This window comes from Hordeum vulgare, chromosome 7H (genome assembly GCF_904849725.1).
Source record: "Hordeum vulgare subsp. vulgare chromosome 7H, MorexV3_pseudomolecules_assembly, whole genome shotgun sequence".
In the NCBI taxonomy this organism is placed as follows: Eukaryota; Viridiplantae; Streptophyta; class Magnoliopsida; order Poales; family Poaceae; genus Hordeum; species Hordeum vulgare.
In genome coordinates, this window is record NC_058524.1 from 447,670,542 (window position 1) to 447,694,896 (window position 24,355).

At 42.6% G+C, this 24,355-nt stretch overlaps 2 protein-coding genes across 9 annotated transcripts; both read left to right on the plus strand.

The window, feature by feature from the left end:
• Positions 1-523: 523 nt before the first annotated feature.
• On the plus strand, positions 524-15,341 carry LOC123408784 (ENHANCER OF AG-4 protein 2-like). 7 transcript variants are annotated; one of them, XR_006612785.1, is made up of 14 exons: positions 1,298-1,770; positions 1,947-2,023; positions 4,685-6,796; positions 6,907-7,405; positions 7,555-7,663; positions 7,755-7,867; positions 7,942-8,129; positions 9,591-10,233; positions 10,311-10,779; positions 10,857-10,952; positions 11,775-11,869; positions 12,137-12,337; positions 14,578-14,733; positions 14,813-15,341. XR_006612785.1 is itself a non-coding variant. In XM_045101829.1 (12 exons), exons 1-11 carry the CDS (start codon positions 782-784, stop codon positions 11,846-11,848), a joined length of 4,440 nt encoding a protein of 1,479 aa, XP_044957764.1. In that variant the 5' UTR covers positions 524-781; the 3' UTR covers positions 11,849-11,869; positions 12,137-12,529. The 7 variants fall into 7 exon arrangements, 3 of the variants coding, with proteins under 3 accessions (XP_044957764.1, XP_044957762.1, XP_044957763.1); XR_006612784.1 differs by lacking the exon at positions 14,578-14,733; XR_006612786.1 differs by lacking the exon at positions 14,578-14,733 and having other exon boundaries at positions 12,137-12,262.
• Positions 15,342-16,234: 893 nt separating this feature from the next.
• On the plus strand, positions 16,235-22,375 carry LOC123413182. Of its 2 annotated transcripts, none has more exons than XM_045106131.1 (8): positions 16,235-16,426; positions 17,594-17,719; positions 17,832-17,878; positions 18,085-19,559; positions 19,686-20,391; positions 21,116-21,202; positions 21,306-21,483; positions 21,714-22,375. In XM_045106131.1, exons 2-8 carry the CDS (start codon positions 17,609-17,611, stop codon positions 21,903-21,905), a joined length of 2,796 nt encoding a protein of 931 aa, XP_044962066.1. In that variant the 5' UTR covers positions 16,235-16,426; positions 17,594-17,608; the 3' UTR covers positions 21,906-22,375. The 2 variants fall into 2 exon arrangements, with proteins under 2 accessions (XP_044962066.1, XP_044962065.1); XM_045106130.1 differs by having other exon boundaries at positions 17,597-17,719.
• The last annotated feature ends 1,980 nt before the right edge of the window (positions 22,376-24,355 follow it).

The window sequence follows — 24,355 nt, forward strand, 5'->3', positions numbered from 1 at the left end:
AACACCCAAAAAATATCCTAGGATGACAATATTATAGCATGGAACAATACAAAATTATAGATACATTGGAGACTGATCAACGTCCAAGAGACTCGTTTCGATCGCCGAGAGCCCATGGAGACACATACACCACCATCCTTTATAGGAGTAATGTGTTAGTTGCAAAACATCCGTATTCAAATGCTAATGAGAGTCATTTCGACTAAATGCCTTTACATATATTTTTGTTCTCGCTTCAAAGCTCATGAGAGTCATTTCGACTCGACATCTTATCATGTCGAAGTGCCCCTTTTCTGATTTGTTCTGGCCAAACCAATGACATATTGATGATTTACATTTTTGACGACATTTTAACAATTTGAGGTCCACCAACCGGAGAGAGACCTGAGTATTCCGTAAAACAATGTGCGCCTGCAGCGGTTTTCGGTGCGGTTCACTTTTGGGCTAGTGACAATAGTGAGATATTTCGACGTGGCTATATAAGTTAAGATACCAATAGAGAAAAAGTCCTCACATATTAATCAAGCCACCCCCCTCCATCGTTCCTCCACAACCCTTCGCTCTTCGATAGGTCCCAACCACGACGATCGATTTAGGGGCGCAACCTCACTAGCCGGTCTCCACATTCATCCGACGTAGCTAGTGTACACCTAACCGCCTCTCCCCTCCTTCTCCAGCATCTGTATTTACTGCCGGATTGTTGCATTCGACCTTTCAAAACATCCTCGCCTCCTACTTGTATACTTCGGCTCATCCCTATCAATGGTTGGCGCTTCGTGGAATGATAAAGCAAGACGAAGGCCATGAGCAAAATCAACATCAACTTTGTCGAGGAACGGAGGTAATTCGAACTCTCGCAACCTTGGTTCTAGATCTAAATCCATATGTTTTGATTACCATTTGCACCTTTGGTTGGCGAATTGCATCCTTGTGTTTTTCTTTCTTTTCATCTTGATGAAATACAATAGTTTTTATTTTTGATGTAACATAGTACTGTAGTAGGTAAAGTTGGCATCTTGTGGCAAAGGTGTCTATGTTCATGTCCTTAGCCCAAAAGGAAAAAAAGAGAGGAAGAAACACAAAACGCTGAGCTGGTAGAGAAAGTATTTGCACCACCAGCGTCATAAACGAGTACCGGAAAGAGACAAGGAAGCCCCAGGTGTTCTCCAAACCGAACGGCGCCGCATCAACAACCTACCGCGGCCGTCTGATCCAGATCGTGCGGCGTGCCGCCGGCGTGACACCTCTCCCCCTCCACGAGGTCCAGGCGGAAGAAAAAGGAGCGATTTCCCCCCCTCCTCCTGGTTATTCACATCGTCTGGTTATTCACACCACATTGAGCAGAGGGGAGAAAATTGCGAGGAGGGGAGGAGGATTCCGAATCGCAGTTGCAACCCAGTAATCCACTCCACCACCGCACGGATTCGATCGCCGCCGCCGCCGCCGCCGCCATCGCCTCCCCCCACCGCTGTAGGAACCCTCACGGCGGCCGCCGCTACCCTCCCCCTTCCCTTCGACTAGGGTCTCCTTTCGTGCCGCACTGCGAGCTGCTAGGGTTCCCCTGGCCCTCGCCGGTTAGGGTTCCCCCGTTGGCCCCTCCTCTTCAACGGGGTGCGGGCGGACGCTGGGGAAGAAGGGCGCCTAGGGCCTCACCGCCCAATGGCTCCCGTCGCAAGGCGGGGCGCCAAGAGCGTCAAATGGAACAGAGAGCCGCAGCTCGGGGACCTCGTCCTCGCCAAGGTCAAGGGCTACCCTTTCTGGCCAGCCAAGGTCCAGCCTACACTCCTCCCCTGCCTGCTACCTAGGGTTTTTCTCCCCCCATAGCGAGCCAGTTCCCTCCCTTTCTGCATCTTTCTTGGCCACATCTCTGCCTGCCTGAATCTTGATATGTCTAGGATACTGACATGTGCTTCAGTCTTGGGGGTTAATGCTACTTGTCTATGCAGGTGAGCAGGCCAGAGGATTGGAATCAGGAGCCCACCCCGCGCAAGTTCTTTGTCCTCTTCTTTGGCACCAAAGAGATGTAAGACCATCCTCAATTCCTCATGCTCAGTAGTTACTAGCTCCTTTTGTCGCCATGTTTAACGGTATTCTAACTGCCTATTCTACCGTTGATGATTTCTTGGATAAGAGATTTAAGACCGTCCTCGCGCTCATTAGTTACTAGCTCCTTTTGTCGTTATGTTTAATGGTATTCTAACTGCCAATTCTACCGTGGATGATTTATCATATATAAGAGATGTAAGACCGTCCTCGTGCTCATTAGTTACTAGCTCCTTTTGTCGCCATGTTTAACGGTATTCTAACTGCCAATTCTATTGTGGATGATTTGTTGGATAAGGGATTTAAGACCGTCCTTGCGCTCATTAGTTACTAGCTCCTTTTGTCGCTATGTTTAATGGTATTCTAACTGCCAATTCTACCGTGGATGATTTATCATATATAAGAGATGTAAGACCGTCCTCGTGCTCATTAGTTACTAGCTCCCTTTGTCGCCATGTTTAACGGTATTCTAACTGCCAATTCTATTGTGGATGATTTGTTGGATAATAGATTTAAGACCGTCCTTGCACTCATTAGTTGCTAGCTCCTTTTGTCGCTATGTTTAATGGTATTCTAACTGCCAATTCTACCGTGGATGATTTATCGTATAAGAGATGTAAGACCGTCCTCGTGCTCATTAGTTACTAGCTCCTTTTGTCGTCATGTTTAATGGTATTCTAACTGCCAATTCTACCGTGGATGATTTATTGGCTAAGAGATTTAAGACCCTCATCGTGCTCATTAATCATTAGTTACTAGCTCCTTTTGTCGTCATGTTTAACGGTATTCTAACTGCCAATTCTACCGTGGATGATTTATTGGCTAAGAGATTTAAGACCCTTATCGTGCTCATTAGTCATTAGTTACTAGCTCCTTTTGTCGTCATGTTTAACGGTATTCTAACTGCCAATTCTACCGTTGATGATTTATTGGCTAAGAGATTTAAGACCCTCATCGTGCTCATTAGTCATTAGTTACTAGCTCCTGTTGTCGCCATGTTTAATGGTATTCTAACTGCCAATTCCATCGCGGATGACATGTCGGATACATGAATGCCAAACGTCGTCACGCTCTTGATGAATGCGCCACTTCATACTTGCCTTTTTCTGTTTGTATTCTTTACATTTATCACACAGCCGAGATCACATGCAGGAGACACTAATACTCTTTTGTAGTTATTTAGTTATTTATACCCAATCTGTTGCCTCAAATTCCGTTAAGTTCATCCATGTTAAGGTATGCCATGAGTGGGTAAGTAGTTACGCATTTTTTACTTTGGGAACATTACTACTCTGTCTCCTACAGTGACGACATATTTCTTATGTACTAGGGAAAAATAGATGAGCAGATTTAAGGCCTCAACCACCACACTCTGTAATCAGAGGACAGGGCGATCATTTGATTCTGATTTAAATAAATTCTTGTACTGCAGAGGTTACAGTTTTTAATCCTGCCTATTTTATTTACCCGAGCGTTAATTAATCTTACTTTCGGCTTGGGTGGGTAGATTACTATATACTAGATGATGCCCCAAAATAAATAGTTGCTACAAAATCATCTAAAACTAACGGAAACAAATTAAGCTTAAAACAATAAAAAATACGAAGCATATAAAAATAAAAATAAATTAAGTTAAAAGGATGTCGTTTTTAACAAAACGGGAAGGGTGAACTACATAGGTATGCTACAATTTCCCAAACATATATTATCAGTATAAAATCTAATGTAAAAAATTAACTTAGACTAACATGCATGAATTGACGATGTCACAGCACTGCATGTATAGAGTATTGCAAAATAAATAAATAATAATTTATAACTTGCATGCATGATTTGCTTATGTGGCATGATTGCATATCTAGGATAAATAGGTAGTGGGTTGTCGCTATTTAGGAATAGTAGAAGATGACATGCATGCATGACTTGCTTATGTGGCATAGCTGCATGGCTAGGAAAAATAGGTAGTGGGTTGTACCTATTTAGGAATAGAAGATCCTATATCTATACTAATAAATCCCTTTGGTGTAAAAGTTTAAGTCCTGTGATTATTGTCCCCACCAATGACCTAAGGTTACATATTGTTGTGCAAGGTCAGTCTAGGAGGTACAGTTCTTCATAGACTGAAAGATGAGAGCAGTATTTTTTACTTTTAATTGATTTATTATGAAATTCTCACTCTTTATTTCTAGTTTTCAATTATTCGTAAGTACTCTTGACCGCTCCTACAGCCTTTCATTTTCTTCCAAATAGTAAGAATGAGAATGTTATTAATTCTATTGTAACTTGAGCCTGTGCAGCAAACGGACCTACATAATGTTGAGTATGTTATTCTCAATAAATTGTTGTAGGTAATGATCTTTAGACCTCTTTAAGTTACTTTGGTGCTAATAGAGCAACTAAATTACCCCACTTGATTGATTCAGTCGGTTGCTTTAGCTTATAAGGTATTTTCTACGTGGAGTATTTCTTTAATTGCTTTAAAACTGTGTCACCATTTTGTCTAGATACAATATTGATTTGTGTTTCCCTTGCTGTCTTCCATGCCTGTGTTCTCTTTGCTGTTTTGAGCTTATTATGACAACTCTTTAAAGGCTAAAGTAAAATAATTACTTGATTGCTAATGAATGAATATCTCCGACAGTGCTTTTTTAGCTTTGCAAGATCTCCTGCCATTTACAGAAGAGGTGAAGAGTGACTTGGTAAATCAAGCTCGAGAGAAAAGATTTCCAAAAAGACATGCGAAAGGTCTTGAAGAAGCCTTGGTGGAGATATGCAAGGCCTATGACGAGCTGCCAAAATCATCTGAAACTGCCAATGGTGTGTTGCCTGATCGAACTCTTGATATGAGTGTGAAACCTACAGAATCCCTTGTAAAGCCACCTGATGATGGTGAGATTCCAAGAGTGGAACACATGGAAGTTGATAGTTCTGTGGACAACTTGAATACTTTAAGGCACAGTTCAGGAACCGAGGAGAATATGAAAGATGGTGGTCATGACAGAAAGGATATTTTGCCAACAGGTATTAATAGGAAAAAACCTGCAGAAAAGGATTCTGACCTTCCCAAGAAAAAGAAGCCTGTCACATCGAAATCAGCTATGGACATGCACCTTGAACAAATGGAAGTTGATAGTTCTGTGGACAACTTGAATACTTTAAGGCACGGTTCAGGAACTGAGGAGAACGTGAAAGATGGTGGTCATGACAGAAAGGATACTTTTTCAACAGTTACTAATAGGAAAAAATCTGTAGAAAAGGATTCTGACCATCCCCAAAAAAAGAAAGCTGTGACATCGAAGTCAGCTATCAACATGGACCTTGAACAAGCACGCTCACCAACCTCTCTCTTCTCAGGAAGAGAGACTGAAGACCAGAAAGTTGGGAAAGAGGGCCATCCAACTGAAGGTGTACTTTTGGACTGTAATGTAGAGATAGTTTGTGCCCTTGAAGTGCCAACGAAAGATAAACCCAAGATGCAGTTGAAGAATGCTGACAGGGAGGAAAACAAGCATGCCGATGGCACTGGCATTTCTGGGAGGTCTACTCCTGAGGCTCTACCTGATACTGTACCAACCAATAGTGCTGACAAAGAGAGCGGAGGATTTAAAAAGCTGAAACCGAGGATGAAACAATCACTTACAGACAAATCGGAGAGAAGGGGCCCTAACAAAGTAATGCTTGACAAGCCTAACAAGCAGTTGACTGGAAAATCACCTGTTGTCTTGTCTTCCAATAAGAAATCTGTACCTGGTAGTGGTCAGCGCAAGCCGGAGGGTAGCAGTGATATGCGTCCGGCAAAGAGGCCAAAACTAGTAGACAGAGCCAATGAAGCAGTTAAGACAGGGGCAAAGAGTGAACTTAAGTTACCTGTTGATAATGGAAAGGATAGTTCTGTGAAAAGTGAGAAATCCACTTCCGCGGGAGCCAGAAACAACACATTTCCTGAGACCGTAACTGCTGATGGCAGGACACGGAAATCAGGTGTAGTTGTATCACCACTGCCAAGGCCACATTCTGAGCGGATGGAACAGGCACCTGGTTCTGCAACCAAGTTAACTGCTTTTGAAATTGCTAAGAAGGGCTCCAGCATGAAGGAGGATGGCTCACGTGTTGGTAGGCCATTGGCACAACCCAGGAGAAGAGCATGTCGTTTCGATGATGATGAGGAGGAAGAACAACGGACCCCACCTCATAAAACTGTGGCCAAATCAATCTCCACTCATGTAACCCCAACAGTTAAGATCCATCAGACAGGTACTCGGGGGATTCCTTCATCACAAGTTGGCAATGTTTCTGCAAAAAAATCTGGTTTGGCAAGAGAAGAGAAACCCAGAAGTGTTGGGAGGTCACCTGTGAAGCATGAGCCAATTTATTCACCAAGTCAAGGTAAAGTGCATGCTAGACCACAAATGACTGGGAGAAAATCGGCGACCATCTCAGTTGATACTTCTTCTGCTTTGGGTAACAAGATTAACCCGGCAGATCGCAAATCCTCCGGCCAATTAAAAAATCCAGGATCATCTGAAGTGAAGAGACCGCAAGGTAGTTCTTCTAAAGCAGTGTACCAGACATCTGGGAACTCCCATTCTCAAAGCCATGCTGCCTTAGAAAAGAATGTACTTCTGTCTAAATCAGAAAATGCCAAGGTTAAAGCTAAGCCCAGCACACAGATAGCTATGACTGTTGAGAATAGGTTAAGTGCCACTTTGTCAGATGAACGAAGCGGGAAGCTGGATCACTCTAAAGAGGACAGGTATACTGCTTTTAATTTGCTATAAGTTTCTTTCTTATGTTTTTTTTTTGTCTACGTTCATACATGGTTAGCTATGCACTTTGTTGATGTTGCAATTTCCTCTTATGCAGATCAAATTTTGTTGATAAAGCAGATTTCGCTGAGTCTAATGCTGACTCTGACAAGTCAATTAAGGATCTTATTGCAGCTGCTCAAGCAAGGAGAAACCATCTTGCCTCTGGTCAAGGAAATTCTGATGGCTCTTCTCCACACAATGCTGTTCTTGCTTCTGCAGCGTATGGCTTGCCTGGACTAAGTCCTAGTCCTGTTTTTCACATTCCGTCTGCATCAAGAAATGCTATTTCAGAGGGTGACGTCATGCAATCTCAGGATTCCATCTGTGAACCTGGTCATCGAGTTGATCTGAAAAAGCCAGCAGAAACTGACCATGAACATGAAAAGAGTCCGAAACCTAAGCAATCCAGCGGTTCACTGGGTGGTGGTACTGATGCAGCAATTGCACGTGATGCCCTGGAGGGAATGATAGAGACACTATCGAGGACAAAGGATAGTATAGGTCGTGCTACACGTCATGCAATTGAGTGCTCGAAACATGGCATTGCTGAAGAGGTACCCCTGCACACCCACACCCACACATGCATTCATAGACACACACACATTTTTCGATCATGTACATTCATTAACCCACATGCCATCAGCATTGCCTTTTCATCACAAGCAAAGTACCCCTATTAATTTAATTCATCATATGTCATCAGATTGTTGAGCTTCTCGTAAGGAAAATTGAGAATGAGCCTAATTTGCATCGCAAAGTTGATCTCCTTTTTCTTTTGGACTCCATAACACAGTGTTCTCACTCTCAGAAAGGTAAGTTCTCTTTGTATTATGTTGCAGCAATTCACAGAACTATGCATTTCTTTAAGCCCAAGATTTAATTACCTGATTTTTGATTACTTAGGCGTTGCTGGGGCTTCATATATTCCCAGTGTTCAAGCTGCATTACCTCGTCTTTTGAGTGCTGCTGCTCCACCTGTAGCTGGTGCTCGTGAAAACCGACGCCAGTGCCTCAAAGTACCAACTTTAATACACAAATTTTAGTTGTTATTTCCACAGACAATTTTCATTTCTGTCCATTTGCTTTGTAGGTTTTAAGACTGTGGCTAGAGAGAAAGATTATGCCAGAAACTGTATTGCGAAAATACATGAATGACATAGAGGTGCCAAATGATAACACACACGCTGGTTTCCTGCTCAGGCGACCGTCCCGAGCTGAGCGTTCTGTTGATGATCCTATTAGGGAGATGGATGACATGCTTGTTGATGAATATGGGAGGTATTATGTGATCTGATAACTGATATACTCTTTGTCCTTTTTTATTTGATGTTTTAGAACCCTTACAATTAAACCTGACACCAGGCCACCATTATGGTTAAAACTCTCAAGGGAAGGTACAGGACTATGTACTAGCTTTGTCATCGGAAGTTATTGTTCTATTAATTTAATATAATAATATGAATAGGAAATTACATAAAGGCAATGGTCAAAGCCACATTTGGTCTTGGATACACAAGTCAAGACATAAAACTGAAAAAGAAAGGAGAGCAGGGTTACGTACTAGCTTTGTAACTCAGTCTAACTTCCATTTTAAAAAACTCAGTATAACTGGTTTTACAAGTTTCTATGATGGGTTCCTTAACAAATATTTTAAATCTATAATGAGTACCACTTAATGAACCATTTCAGAGCATCTCCAGGAATATAGGGCGAGCGAGTCCTTATATAATGGGAGATCACTGTTTGTGCTCTTCCACCAGCGGACTACAAATACCTCCACCCTATTTTCTTGTCTACATAGATAATGACAGGTGGAACCCACCCATCATTGGGTCATAGTTTTTCCTTTACTTTTCACCAGCAGTGCCCGTTTGAGAGCTCACAATGGTTGAGCTCGAAGGCGGATGGCGATGGCAGGTGACTGAGGCAGGTGGTGCAGCAGAGGCCTTGTATGGGCATGCTGGCGGCCTTGTATGGGCATACAGGAAGGTATAGGATAGGGTATGTTAGAGAAAATAAGAGCGTACAGGAAGGTATAGGATAGGGTATGTTAGAGAAAATAAGAGCGAGCAAATCAAGTTATATCCGTGTTGGGCGTGGCTGGGTCTTTTAAGTTTAGGAAGATATAGTTATGGTTTGGTCTCTAGTTGTGATCTGGCTTGTGAATCAATTCACTTGCCTCGATAAAGGCTATGTGTATTAATTACTGAACGAAGACTCAATAAGTCAACTAAGCTTCAGAATGTCACTACCATGATGGTGATTAGGCCCGGTGATGGTTAGATGAGGTGAATAGCCTACACCACTTGTCTTTCAACCCTTATCCCTATCAAGATCCATGACACATGAAACGGTGTCACTGACACCTCTCATTTTATAAGAAAGCCAGTAAACTCAGCAGTCTTTGTGTCAGATAGACAGATACATGTTCTGCTCAAGACATAAAACAAGGAACTGTGTTTTATACTTAACTGGTTGCTGTTCTGTAAAATCATGTACAACCATATCTGTATCGTACTTTGACCACATGCTTTGACCACAGTAAGGCCCTTAGGTACTCTAGGGCCTTCATTATATGTTCCAACAATCCAAGTGTGTCAGCTGATTTTGTTCACCTACCTCTGTGCTGGAACTTATGAAGTGGAGTTCCTTGAGATTTTAGTGGCTGTATGTGTGGTATCATCTTAATTCAACTCATTGTTGACATATGTCGTGTTTTCATTTTTGTGGTTTGTGCAGTAATACAACCATTGAGTTCTCTGGAATATTATCATCAACTGTCTTTGTAAATGATGAGGATTTCCCTCGGATTGATGGGTCGTTACCAGTTATTTCACTGCGAGTTGGAAGGGGTGGGATAAAAGAAAGTGAAGAGATTATTGCTCCAAATTCTGTTGAGGAACACATGACGGTACTAGAAAGTGCAACTAGTGATGCTGTAATGGAAGATGCTTCAGTTTTACCAAGGAACAGTCAGCAGATAGAGAGATCTGCCCTGATTGAGCATGATTCTAGGCAGGAAGCAGGTTCAGAGGGGGCATTGACTAATCAGTACGAGCTCCCCCCTCTACCTGAGGGCCCTCCACCACTTCCATTGGATTCACTACCTCCCCAGCCTTTACCTGAGGGCCCTCCACCTCTTCCATTGGATTCACCGCCTCCCCCACCTCCTTTGCCCCCTTCACCACCACCTGCTACACCACCTCCGCCGCCACCACCACTTTCACCATCTTCGCCACCTCCACCGCCACCCCTGCCATCTGGACCACCTCCACAGCCTGCTCCACCACCTCCTCATCCTTCAATCCCGCCACCTGTTCTGTCATCTCCATCATCACTGGGTTATCAGCATGCCGTGCCAGAATATTTTAGGCCTCCCAATGTAATTGTTTTTCAACTTACTTTATTTAGCAGGCCCTGTTTTGTTCTTGGTTTAATAATAAAGATTTTTGGATGCAGGGTAACCACCTAACAGGAAATTCATCAATTCAAGGTGTTGGAAATACGCCGAACTTTATGCCTGCTGGACCAGTGAATGCACAAGCTCCAGTTAATTATGTGCCATCATTGCCACCAGATTATGCAAGCAACAATATCTTTCTGCCACAGCAAGCTTCTAATGGTAATTATCAGTTTCAGTCTGGTGTATCTTTTCATCAAGGGGCTTTCAGTGCTTTTCCATCGGCACAAACACCACCAGTTCATCCCCATGCTCATCACACACACATGAACCCCATGGGCCAACAATCTGTACCACCTCCATGCAATTCTTATGGTGTACAAGCCTTTCCAAATAGCCAAAGCCAGTATACATCGGAAGAACAGTGGCGAATGGCATCTGGTAACTTCAGTCCAGATGACCAGCATAATACTTGGTTACCAGGTGGCAGATCATTATCTTGCTCAGATGGGTCATTCATGCAGGATGGTATGTTTGCCTGTAACCTGGTTTATTTATCTTATATTTGAGAAACTTGAGATGATAATGATTCACTTTTCTGATAGGATATCCGAGGTCGAACATTGACAGATCTTCAATGAATTCAATGAGTCATCAACATGCTGTACTTAACCATTTGCCATCTGGAGCACCACATCCAGGTTTTTGGCTTCTTAAAGTTCACATTGTCACTATTTTTTCCTTCTGATAGCTTGCGCATTCAAATGAGTCTTAATGAAACTTAGTAAGATCCATTGATAACTACTCCCTCCGTTCCTAAATATAAGTCTTTTTAGAGATTCTACTACGGACTACATACGAAGCAATATGAGTGAATCTACACTCTAAAGTACTCCCTCCGATCCATTTTTCTCTGCGTATAACTTCAATCCCGCATACCAAGGACAACTGCGCTCACTTTTTTCTGGACAAATTTGCCCTCGCGTGGATTCTATTTGCATGGAGTAAAAGCTGCGTTGCTTTAACCGTGCATGCAGTTGATTGGTTTGCCTGCAAGCATGCGCGCATACCTGGCTATTTCTCTGCATGCAACAGCTTTCTCTCTACTCATGAGAGGCAAGCGGCCAATAACCGCGTGGGAGGCGAGTAAATTAGGGAGATGAATTAACTGCAGGCGTTGCATGCGAAGTGAATTATTAGTGGCAGATCTGGTAAAGGCCGCTGAAAACAGGCAACATGTAGACTATACGGGAAAAAATGGAAAAAAGTTAGAAGCAGAGAAAAAATGGATCGGAGGGAGTATGTCTATATATACCCGTATGTAGTCTCTAGTGGAATCTCTAAAAGACTTATATTTAGGAACGGAGGGAGTAGATACTATGTACCCATTGTGCTGTGATGCCTCCTTGTCAGCTAATCTTGTGAATTTCGTTAAATAATCATTTGATGTATATAAGTTATATCTTTCCTTCTATTTATTTTTATTTTTAATCCTTTTGTTTCTATTTTTGTTTTTTTGACAGGCCATGTTGTTCCTCACATGCTGCCAGCCAAGCCTGATATTCATGCACTTAATTGCTGGAGGCCTTCTGGATGAACTTGTATAATTAACTATGCGGTAATCTCCTCTCTGTTGACACTTTGTACTCCCTCCGGTTCATATTACTTGTCTTGGATTTGTCTAGATATGAATTTATCTAGACATGTTTTAGTGTTAGATACATCCGCATCTAGACAAATCTAAGACAAGTAATTGGAACCAGAGGGAATATCACTTTTCTATTTGTTCCTTTGTTATCTTCACTGATCTTTAGATTAGTTGTCTACGGCACTTCCATCTATCTAGTACTGTGGTTGAGTTGACTTCTCAGTTCTTCACATACAGGTTTTGACATGGGAAATTGGAGACGTTGGGAGCCATTTTAAATGGGGATGCAACAAGAGGTGCTTATGTTAGCCTGTTCCGCGATGAGGATGTACTTTTGCCTGGGGAGTAATGATGAGATCTGATGTTAGTAATTGGAATGGACATTTTACATTGTAATTAGTCTTGACAGCGGCATCCAGCAGACTAATTGCTCTTAGTGTAAGCGCATGTTTTACATGAGACTAGTACTCTCTTGTTCATTTAGATGTTGCTTGTGGTGTGTTTCTTTGAGGAGTGCAAACTGCGGTCAATGTATTTTGCTCAGACGGTGTGTTAGACATAAGTATCAGCTCTTATAGTAAAATATTGGGAACTTATATATACAAGGGCATACTGATGGTATCTATGGTACTTTCTGCAGTTTGCTGTACCTGGACTGTTGTGCCTACTGTGCAACACATATCAAGTTTAAGCTAGATAAATCTAAGTGAAAACAGAAAAGCTAAAGTACCGTGCTTACTCTTATTCTCTAAGCACTGTGAGTTTGCTCTTTAGATAAACTTATACATCTCTCCTATCCAGTTATGTGTTAGCAGACAAGGCTAAAACTATGGGTTTATGCGGACATCATTTTAGTTTCCATAGATCGGTTGTTATTGCTGTATGCTGGTATTCATTCCAGTGGAAATTACCTGGTGCCCTATTGGGCGCCTGTGATAAATTTTGAGCTATTCAATTATTATTTATAGTACAGATATGCCAAATTTGTCCACACCTTAGGCCTCCTGCAGTGGGAGTATCATAGCTAGTATCATAGCTAGTATCATGCATGCCAAATAAGCATTTTTGGTGAGGTGGCATAGAATTAAATGAAGAAAGAGAGGGTTGAGTATCCTACCATGATACCATATCATAATAAATGCTATGCTGCTATATGTCATGCATGGCAATAAATAAGCTCATTTATAAGATACTAATCTTATGATACTATGCATTGCGGAGGTAGTATCAAACAGTAGTATCGTATGCATGATACTAACTTATGATACTACCCACTGCGGGAGGTCTTATATCACCAACATTAAATAAGCACTTTTCCGTGCAATGCTTGTTTTTTTTCTTTCCATTTTCTAGTCTATATTTCAACGTATTGGCCCTTCAAACTCTCTGTGCATGCATGGTATATACTGCATCATAGACATTTCAAATAGTGCATTTGCTCTTCAAGAAATGGATGTGTGGTGCCCATAGGGACACTAAATCTGTATTTGTTTCCCAAAAAGGTGCACTAGTTATAACTTATAAGCCCTGTACAAACTGGTTTTCAGTTATTCTAGTCTAAGTAAATAGTGCAAATTTACAGTACAACTTGCATTGAGAGAAACAATTTAATGGAAATAAAATAGGCATACAAGGTAGATTCTTAGTTTTGAAGGGGCAATATGTGCTTCCGGTATTCTTATGTGATTCATAACCATGGAAAACTGATCTGTTAGAAGTATATAGATCAGTGAGAAACTGGGAATTATGAAATTTTAGAAATTCTGCTATGTATCTTCTGATTTGGTTCTGCTCAAGATTTCCTGTGATGAGCATGATTTCTAATTAATTTTGTGGTTATTTTCCAGTGGACTTTCAAGTATTTTTGTATTCGTACGAAGTGGGTAGTAGGTGCTGGGTAGTTACAATGGACAGCAAACTGACTGAATCCTGGGAGTTATAAAATCTAGGAACTGTACTGTGTGTCTTCATACTTCAGATCTGATTTTGTGCTGTTCTATCTTTCCATGATGTATATTGACTTTGTGATTATTTCCTATTTATTTTTGAGTATTTTTGTTCCTGCGAAGTGAGTATTGGGTGCTGGCTACCTAATTCCCAGTGATACGCAGATTTGTCTAAATGCTGTACACACTTGCTCCTTCCAGTTTATATGTGCAAATTAGAAATAGGCATCCTTTTTCTTGATAAGTCAAATTATACATGTCAAGTCGCAGAAAGATTGCTTAACTGTGACAATCTTTTATGTTTGTGTATTAAGTTGTTGGATATAGTTCTGTACTTTTTCTGAATAAAGAGAAGAGCTGTGGGGTGTTTGGCCCTGTAGGACACGGTAAAAGAATAATATAATTCTGTAGCCTGGGGAAGATTGATTTGAGTATGTTTCGACTGACTTGTTTCTGAATGACCCTTTGAACTTCTTGAACACTAGAATTGGTGCTTCCAGTTTTATATGTCCTCTTTTTAGGTCAAGTTTGTTACATGTACCCGTGGAAGATTAGTTGAAGCTTCAAGATTACATTGGTTTCGTGTGTTTATGAATTTGGTTGATTTCTATAGTCAGGGGAATAAACGGTGTGAGCATGCCCGTTGCTGTCTTATTCGTATTTAAGGCACTAATCCCAAGGTCCTTTGTTTGGTCTCTTTTAATTCATGGCTGCACTTGTCGCTGATTTCAGGGTTGGTTACGGCAGTTGACAATTAGTTTCTCAGCCTGAAATATAGTTTCATGATTGATCACTGATGGATTAGAGTTTATTTAGCTTAAAATCTGGTTGGCTGCATGGCTGCCAGCTGAACATTGCATAGGCCTTTTATGGCTGGACTGCTTATGGGTATGGGTGATTTTGCATGTATGTGCTATATTGTCTGAAAAATTACCTTGTCTGACTAAAATTTCTGGTGATATGGCAGGTCTGGAAACTGTACAAGTCTGGTGGCGTACGTTATGATGTGGTTTGGAGTCGAGGGGAGCTCATGTGGTGAGTCGAGTGTTCTTTTTTACCTGAGGGGATGGATGTTGAGTGCTTAGTTTGTAGAGAGGTAGCCTCAATGAAGAATTGTACAAAAGAGATACTCAATGTACAGCTTTTTGGGCAAAACTTTGAAAAGGGCAGTTGATGTACAGTCGATAATATGTTGTTATGCGTAGTGGGTAGTCCTTGGCGCAAGCTAGGGATGATGATAGATGTGATTCCTTATTTTGTTGGACAAAATGGAAGAAAGAACTGTTGTGATGGTGAGTTGAAACATGGAAGGGTGGCGTAGCTCATGTTCTCCTGTGATGGGTTCATCTCTCTGGAAAAGAGAGGCATGCATGAGATGTTCTTATTAACTGTGCGGGGATGATGTTCTCGGTTAGGGTACGAGAAATTTGACCCTGGTGGTTATTGTAAGCAGGATGTGTGGAGGTGGATATATATTCAGTGAAGTGTTTGTTGTTTGTTGTTGAGATGGGGACAGTGACCGGCAACAGCAGAGTAGTAGCTGATGCTTGGGCCGTTTGCCTGCATCTTCATCTGCATAGTTACATATAGCGAATGGAAGGGGCATTCAGGTGAAGGCTGAATAATCTATCTGCATGCTGCGCTGTGAGGAGTACGTACTATAATCAGTGCTTTCAAGGTAATCTTGTGCTGAATGCATGCCGTGTATCAACCAAATTCAATTTAGGATTTAGTTTGGGTGGGACGGCCGCATTCATGCCAGGCAGATAGATTAGGAAGGCGTGTTCTTGGCTGCAGATATCATCACAGAACCAAACCAAACCATCCATCCCAATGATTAGGGACCCTTACCTATTTCGGGCAGATACGTGCCATTAACAAGCCAGGCAATCGCACACGTATGCACACTTTTTTAGAAAGTTTTCTATACGAGGAAATAGATAAGAGTATACGATGTTAATACGCATGCTTTTTTCTTTCTTGCAGAGAGAAGAAAAGAAGAGATTGCTTTTCCCTTTTCATAAAAAAGTTGGTGTTTTCCATACGAAGAGATAGAGTATGATACCGACAAGCACACCTTCTCTTATCTTGCCGGGAAGAAAAAATACATAAAGTATGTTATCAATACGCATACCTTTTCTTGTAGATAGATATAGAAGACAATAAATAAAAATTAAGTAGTACTAGTACTGTAGTAGAAAAAAAAAAGCCAAGAGAAAATCAGCAGCAGCCAGCAGCGTAGCAACAGCAGCCGGTCCGGTCAGGTCCGGGTCCGGTCCGGTCCGGTATATTCCTTTGCGTTTCCTCTCACCTACCAGCCCTCTCTCTCTCCCGGTCACCCACCCTCCCCCTCCCCCTCCCCATTCCCTCTCTCTCCCCACCTTCCCTTCCGATTGTATTTGACAGACGCCCACGCAGAGAGCGAGACGCCCACGCACACAGAGACAGACAGACAGACAGAGAGAGGGCTCCTCCCAATTCCGCCCGCGGCCTCCGTCGATCGACCCACCCTTCCGTCCGGACTGGGATCGGAGCGGAGCGGAGCGGCAGCTCCTCCCTCCCCCCTGCCGCGGCGGCCACCGTGCGTGCCACTCTCCCTCCCTCCCTCGCTTTCCCCTCCCGTGCTCCGATTAATTTTCCGCCTGCTTCGGAGATTGCTTTGCTTCGCTTCGCTTGCTACGGATGCGGCGTGCGCGGCCGATCTCCCATCCTATACTAGTTCAAAATCTCCGTGCTAGGTTTTGCGCTTCCCAATCGATCCGAACCCCCCACCTTGTTAGACGAGTGCGACGGGTGCTGCGATCCGTATCTCCTTCCTTGTTAGGCACGCCCATTTTATTTTTTTTGATCTGCGAGGCGAAGGCCGCCTCCTCTGCTAGCATTTCGTGCCCCGTCCTGGATCGCCTTGCTCCGGCTTCTTAATTCCCTCATTATCGATTGGTTAGGGCTGCCGTCCACGAATTTACTTTCCGTGCTCGCCTTCTCCTCTTCCGGCCGCACGGATTGATTGCTTGCTTGGTTGATTGATTGATTGCTTGCTCCTCGTGATTCACGCGCAGTGCTACTTTTGCTTACCGCATCGCTGACAGGCAGATGCTGGATTGGATTTCCTGCTGCTGCCGGTTTTCCTAGCAGTAGTAGTACTAGCTTAACTTTCTCAGCTTCATATCTGGGAACTTCGTCTGTTTGTTTATTATTTTTGTATCAGCAAACCCATTATGCCTTCGCCCTCTCGGAAGCGTTTTTAAAGTTTGGTTAGGGTTTTAATATTGGGAGTTGGGATCGAACTAGCACTACTTGACTGCATGAATAAATCTTGGGCTGCAAGTTGTTGTTTGGTCAAACATGTACTGAACCTCGAAGGTCAACATGCTACCGTCACCGGCGTTACAATATGTGGCGCCGTTTGATCTGCTTCGCTCTCTGTGAAATCATGCCTGATGTATGTGCAACATCACCCGTCTTCTGCATTGCCTTCTCTTCTACTTTTGCCGTCCCTATCGAAACATCGTCTAGCTTTGCCACAAGTCCAGTCAAAGGATTTGACACATTAGCGCACGCTTGTAGTCGTTGGGTCACACTTGTAACCGTCGTTTCGACTATGTATGTATAATAAATTGTCCACAAAACATGCTGTTTGACTTATGTATGGCTGGATGGTATTTCTCGGGTATAAAAACGAGGGCCTTTTCTCTTACGGATCACTACACATTCTTTCGAGGTTCTGATGTGTTTCACCTATGTCTAGCAGGACTGATGCAAAATGGTAACTGTGCATGGATTTGCCAATGGTACTAGTGATGGCACTGCCAACAGGAAGATTAAGCGCCTCTTTAACTCATCAGAGAGGAAGAACCCCACCAATTTCCAATTTGTATGTGCCAAATATATATATGCAAATTATTTCCCCCTTTTCTCTTTCTTAGAAGCAGTAACATCTTTTTGTTGGTATAACATATAATGTTTTCTTTCCTACACATTTTCAGGAGCGTCATGTAGCTCGTCTTGAATCTAGACAGCAGCAGCAACCCAGGTATAGTTATGTTTTTTTTCTGTGTCCATATATTTCTCCTTTCTGAATTGGCAAAATATCTCCCTTCCTTAATATCGTTCTTTTCCAAGTTCAATTACAGCGGCATCTTTTTTGCAAGAATTTTGTCCTCCATCTGTTGTTTCTGAACTGCTACCAGAAAAGAGTTATTGTATGTTGCTTCTCGTAATTCTTTACTGCTTTGTCAGGCGGTGTATCTTCACGACGATCTTACCGATTGAGTTCTTCCACACCTCATCTGAACCTACATCTCCAGAAGATAGCCTTGACTCGGCATCCTCCCCGCCATCAATTATTTTCTTGCATTTTAGTGTGGCAGATGAACCTCTCAGAAAATATTCAGCTAATCAAAGGCTGCTGGCAGAGCGATCCACATCATCCAATAGCATGTCCAATTCAGGTTTCTCAGACAATACATCTACCAAGACAAGGGTGGATGCAAGGCATACTACAAGAAGGAAAAGCAAAAAGAAAAACAAGAAGCAGAAGAAACACTTCAGAAAGCCAACTGATGGATCTGAAATTACATGTGCAGAGAGCAACAGCTCTACCCCTTCTGTTGATATGGTTGATTCTTGTGAAGGTTCGACACTTTCACCTAAGCATGTTGGTGATATACTGTTTGAGGAAAGCTTTTCTCCCAGTTCTTCGGTGAAAGAAGCCTCTGAAAAGGCTCCTGATAGTGAAAATGACAATGAGTACAATGGCTGTTCAGTTGCTTCTGTTTCAAGTGCGTCTTACTCTGATGAGACAGAACTGTCTAGACCAACTACATCAGGCCTGGAATTGTTTGGACAATGTAACAGCAGTGACTGCAGGTGCTTGGATGATGCTCCAAATTGTGAACTGATGGATTCATCTCAAGAGCTTCCTTATGCCAGCAGAAGTGGGAACTGTAGCGATACGGCCAAGACACCGTTCAGAAATGATTGTGGACATGATCCATGTGAAACAGCAGAATTTTGCAGCTCTGGTGATGGAGTTGATGATAGTTGGCTAGAGAATTCCAACAGCAGTAGTAGCTTTTGTTCTGAAAATGGTAGCAGAGGCAGTGATTTTCATCTAGTAATTTCGAGAAAGAGAGCTAGAAAAGAGAGGAAAATGTCAATGTGGAAGAGCTTTAATGGGGAGCATGCATCTGCTGTTGCGCATGGTCCAAATGAAAAATATACTGGCCGGTATTCTAGGCAGATGATTAAGGAACCCAACACTAAGGAGTGGTCACATAGACCAGATCATGTTGGTAGCATACAGCCTCAGCATGAGGTTGCGTTGAAACGCTCCATCAAGAATTTCACCCAGAGGAGGAGTAACGAAATTCCACTGAAGGACTTTGAATCAGGAGCAAGTCACAATCATTTTACAAGTCCAAAAGAAAACATCAATAGCAAACCAAATGGTGATTTTGACGAAGAGCAGAACATTGATTTAAACAAAAGGCTACCCAATGCTGTGTACTGCAGAGAGTCAAGTTCTTGTGAGATGTTATCAAATTCAGGTTCTGAACCTACAACTTCCGAGTCTGCGCAGGACAACTGTACTTCAGAATCTGGTGAATCAACAGATCATATTGTAGGAAATATTCCCATGCAGAAAACAGGATTACAAGGTTCATTCCAAGCCGATGATGCTACTGGGACAGGTTCTGGACTACCATCACCTGGTATGGCTGAATCTGCAGATCTTTTGCATACTTTTTTCCATTTCTTTCTAATGTCTAGATCTTATGATAAGATTTGACATACTACACCAAACAGACTTTCTAACACGCAACACGATCATTTTGCAGATCCTAACTCCACTCAGACTGACTCAGTGATTGGATGTGGTTTAACTCCTTTCCTTGAAGGGAATCACAGATTAGGAAAGTTTTCCAGTTCTGAAATGCATCTAATTGAGATGATCAAGGTTGTTAATGATGCCTATGAGGTGCAAGTTGCTGCAGATGCCTACATGTCTGCTGGTTATCCGATTACTGATCTCGAGACATTTCTATACTCTGCAACTCCAGTCATTGGTCATGTTCCTTGTGTGAAAAACAGAAACTGTTCACAGGATCAAGTTTTCAGGAACCCAGCTTATCAGCAGTACATGTCTAATATTAACCTAAGGAATATATGGGAGTGGTATGAAGAGCCAGGGTGCTATGGGTTGGAAGTAAGAGATCTCGATGATCTCAGTTCCATGACATCACACCACAAGAGTTCAGAGTTCTCTGCATATTTTGTACCTTATCTGTCTGCTATTCAGTTGTTTGGGTGGTCTACGAAGAATATGGATAATGGTGTTGATGTACAAGAGGGAGGTTTGTTGGGGGCATCGAATACCACAAGCGTTTTGAGTCCTCAACCTGTTCCTGCAAAGCTGCATAAACCATTTGAGCAGAGTAACACATCCTTTTCAGAATCATCTTCCTCTGCGCATGCTCATGGAGAACTCATTTTTGAATACTTCGAAACAGAGCAGCCTTCTTTTCGACCTCCGTTGTTTGAAAAGTAAGTTATCTTTGAGTCTTCCGTTGTGTTTACTGATTCTAAGCATGGCTATTGAAATTGTCTGATTTGAACTGCTTGTTGTTACTTCATCCTGAAGTTCCTCGCGCCATCAGTTCTTGTAAAGTTTCATGTCTCCTCAATCTGTCCTGTGTGTCTCAGAGATGCTTATATGGTTTTATGAGTGCAGTGGATTCCCATCTGTTATTTCGGTAGAAACAGGCAAGGATGTTTGACAGTTCTTATTATGAACAGTGTAATGCAGGCAGGGAAGCTTAGTACTTCTGTTATGACCAGTGTAACATATAAATTAGTATTGAGTTTGTGAACAATGGTGCTCATGGCAATGAAGGGTGCAAGAGACCGTTTTTCCTGTGAAATATTGTCGACATGTTTTGGTGATGCAACTTCCTGTGAAATATGGTCGACATGTTTGGGTGATGCAAATAGTTAAGGGATGATTCTGATCAAAACAAATGCAAGTTATTTGTGCCCAACTGAGTAGCTTAGAGATGTGATTTATAGGTTGCTAAGAAATCAATCATAAAATATGTTGCTGACATGCACCATATCTGAATTTGATGCAATCTTTCACATGTGAGCATTTTCTTGCCTGTGCCAGTTTAAAAAAAATCTGAAACTTGTGTGGAAATTAATTATTATTTTCTTGCACCGTCTTTTTTGTCTCCATATTTTTGTGTATTAATATTGGTACAACCAAATGCAGAATCAAGGAGCTTAGCTGCCTAAATGTATCTGGTGACTCTGAAAAGCTACAAAATGTGAAATTGCATGATCTGCATCCGGCTTCTTGGTTTGTTCCCGATCCTAGATATTTTTTTACTCCTCGGTGCTTTCTGAACTTCTGTTTGTTTTGTTATTGGAAACTTGTTGATCGTGGCAATTTTTATTTCTAGGTACTGTGTTGCCTGGTATCCTGTTTATCGCGTACCTCATGGGAACTTCCGTGCAGCATTCTTGACATACCATTCACTGGGTAAATTGGTTCCACAAATATGCTCCCCAGATTTTAGTGGTGGTCAGGACACCCGAATAGTTTGCCCAGCTGTTGGCCTGCAGAGTTACAATGACAAGGTACCACTTCAACTTTTTTCTTTATCAGGGTAGTGATTTTTTTTTTCAGTACTGAGTGTATACAGCATGTAGCTTTAAATGAAGTGAAAATTCCAGAATGTAAGGTGCAAGCCGAACTTGCTGCCTGGCTAAAGTTTGTTTCTAGTGCTTGGTTCGTTTTGTTTTGTTTTGAGTTATTGAGCCAGTACATGACAGACTCCTCAGTCTAACATGCAAGGTCCATTTTGTAGGGTGAGCAGTGGTTTGAGCTGAGATGTCGAGATTCCTCGAAGCCCAGTGGTGCTGAAGTTGTGGAGGAGAGGCTGAGGACACTGAAGCGAGGCGCATTGGCGATGGCAAGGGCTGTCATTCCTAGGGGATCGGAGGAGTCGTCTGCGAACCACCATCCAGATTATGAGTTTTTCCTGTCCCGGTCTACCTAGGCGGCTATGCTACATCCTGGAGAAGACTATGTTCCTTTGCCTGCTAACGCGTCGCGAGAATCCCATGAAGAAATTTACAAAAAAATTAGAGCATAATAGATATGACATTCCACTAACCAGTGGCCGGCAATAGTTTACCCTAGAAAGAAGAGAAGAAGAGAAGGGGAAGGGATACTATAAGTGACATTCTAACTCACTAACACCTGATGAAGTGATGATGCAAACAGGGTTAAGTTTTAGACCTTGAATGTTGTACAAGTGTGCCAAGAAGGTAGCGCTCGAGATCAAGAGTTTGGCAACATTTTCATTTTACAGATCATGCAGGTAGGCAGGCAGGCTGGTTCTGCTTCTGCAGGTGCTTCTTTTTGTACAGACAAAGAAAAATGAGAGCAAGATGAGATTTGCTACTCAATCTTTTTCCAATGCCGATGAATGCGCAAGTAATATTTTCCTTGGCAGTCCCTTGTTTATTCCTGTGATATCTAAGCAAGGCAATACTAGATGGTACTCCGTCCGTCCTATAATATAAGACGTTTTTGCATTTTAAATTGAATTGCAAAAAACGTCTTACATTATGAGACAGAGGTGGCAGAATTTTGCATTTGCTAGTTACCCTTGTCTTGCTGCTAGGGATGATCAAGTCAAAACCCTTTTTGTTTGCCTGTTTTCCCAAGGTTCTTTTATTTGATTTTGAGGGAGCGGCAAGCTCGCAACGTCTTCTTTTGTAGAACCGCACGCTCGGAGCAAGTGTATGCAAATGAAAAAGTTTGTTGCCGTTCGAAGGTCACCTCACAGCCCCTGCCACCTACCCGCTCTATTCCGGTCTCTTGACACACACGTCCTGGGCTTTTAAAGTCGCCTTTTTGGTACCGTCGAGTGTCAAAACAGTTTAAGTGAGGTCCAAAAGCACCGAAAAAGACAGCTTGACAAGAACGGACCCCACTTATGATCTCTCTACTATATGGTTTTTGCGTAAGTTGCACGTTGAGCTTCATTGTCCAAACGTGTCTACGAGGTTTTGTTACTTGTATATATACGTGGTGGTGCGTCCACCGCCATAATCAACTTTGCTGAACCACGTCAGCTGCGCACATTCACCCCCGTTTTTTGGAAGCTTCCAAACGAGTTTAGTTAATTAACGATGAATCGGGTCAGGTGCACACGCGCACTCCTGTCTTCCTCAAGCTTACTGGCGAGTTTATGTAAGTAATGAGTTGGGTCACGTGCGCATGTGCACTCGTGTCTCCCTGACCTTCTTATCGAGTGCAGATCACTAATGTTGAACCACGTCAGTTGCGTACATTCATCCTGTTTTTTCGGAGCTTCCAAACAAGTTTAGTTAATTAATGATGAATTGGGTGAGGTACACGCATGCACTCTTGTCTCCCTCGAGCTTATTAGCAAGTTTAGGTAAGTAATGATGAGTCGGGTCACGTGCACTTGTGTCTTCCTAAGCTTCTTAATGAGTGCAGATCATTAATGCAGAAACACGTCAGCTCCCCACGTTCACTCCAGTCTTTTTGGAGCTTCTTAGAAAGTTTAGCTAACTAATGATGAATCGGGTCAGTTGCGCACGTGCACTCCCGTCTCCCTTGATCTTACCCGCGAGTGCAGATCATTAATGTTGAACCACGTTAGCTGCGCACGTTCACCCCGGTCTTTTCGGAGCTTCCTAGTGAGTTTAGGTAATTAATGATGAATCGTGTCAGTTGCGAATGTGCACTCCTGTCTCCCTCGAGCTTACTCGCAAGTGCAGATCATTAATGCTCAACCACGTTAGGTGCGCGTGTTCACCCCCGTCTTTCCGAAGCCTCCTAGCGAGTTTAGGTAATTAATGATGAATCGGGCAAGGTTCACACGTGCACCCTTGTCTCCCTCGAGCTTACTGATGAGTGCATATGATTAACGTTGAACCACATTAGGTGCGCTTGTGCACTCCTGTCTCCTTGAGCGTCTTATAGAGTACAGATCATTAATCACGTCAGTTGCGCGCGTTCACCCCTGTCTTTTCAGAGCTTCCTAGCAAGTTTAGGTAATTAATGATGAATCGGGCCAGGTGCACACATGCACTCCTGTCTCCCTCGAGCCTACTGACGAGTTTAGGTAATTAATGGTGAACTGGATCAGGTGCACACGCGCACTCGTGTCTCCTTGATATTCTTAGACAGTGCAAATTATTAATGCAGAAATACGTCGGCTCCCACGTTCACCGCAATCTTTTCCAAAGCTTCCTAGCGAGTTTAGGTAATTAATGATGAATTGGGACAGGTGCGCATGTGCACTCCTGTCTCTCTCGAGCTTACTGGTGAGTGCATATCATTAATGCTGAACCATATTAGGTGCACACGTCCAACCCTGTCTCCCCGAGCTTTTTATCATGTGCAGATCATTAATGCTGAACCATGTTAGGTGCGCACGTTCACCCCCGTCTCCTAGCGACTTAAGGTATT

Bases quoted from the DNA above. Each gene is read 5' to 3' on its own strand.
- LOC123408784 (XM_045101827.1), top strand. From the start codon at position 1,660: ATGGCTCCCGTCGCAAGGCGGGGCGCCAAGAGCGTCAAATGGAACAGA. The intron at 7,868-7,941 runs GTACCAACTTTA...TTTGCTTTGTAG, and splicing joins ACCGACGCCAGTGCCTCAAA to GTTTTAAGACTGTGGCTAGA. The intron at 10,234-10,310 runs GTAATTGTTTTT...TTTTGGATGCAG, and splicing joins AATATTTTAGGCCTCCCAAT to GGTAACCACCTAACAGGAAA.
- LOC123413182 (XM_045106131.1), top strand. From the start codon at position 17,609: ATGGTAACTGTGCATGGATTTGCCAATGGTACTAGTGATGGCACTGCC. The intron at 19,560-19,685 runs GTATGGCTGAAT...ATCATTTTGCAG, and splicing joins TTCTGGACTACCATCACCTG to ATCCTAACTCCACTCAGACT. The intron at 21,484-21,713 runs GTACCACTTCAA...TCCATTTTGTAG, and splicing joins TGCAGAGTTACAATGACAAG to GGTGAGCAGTGGTTTGAGCT.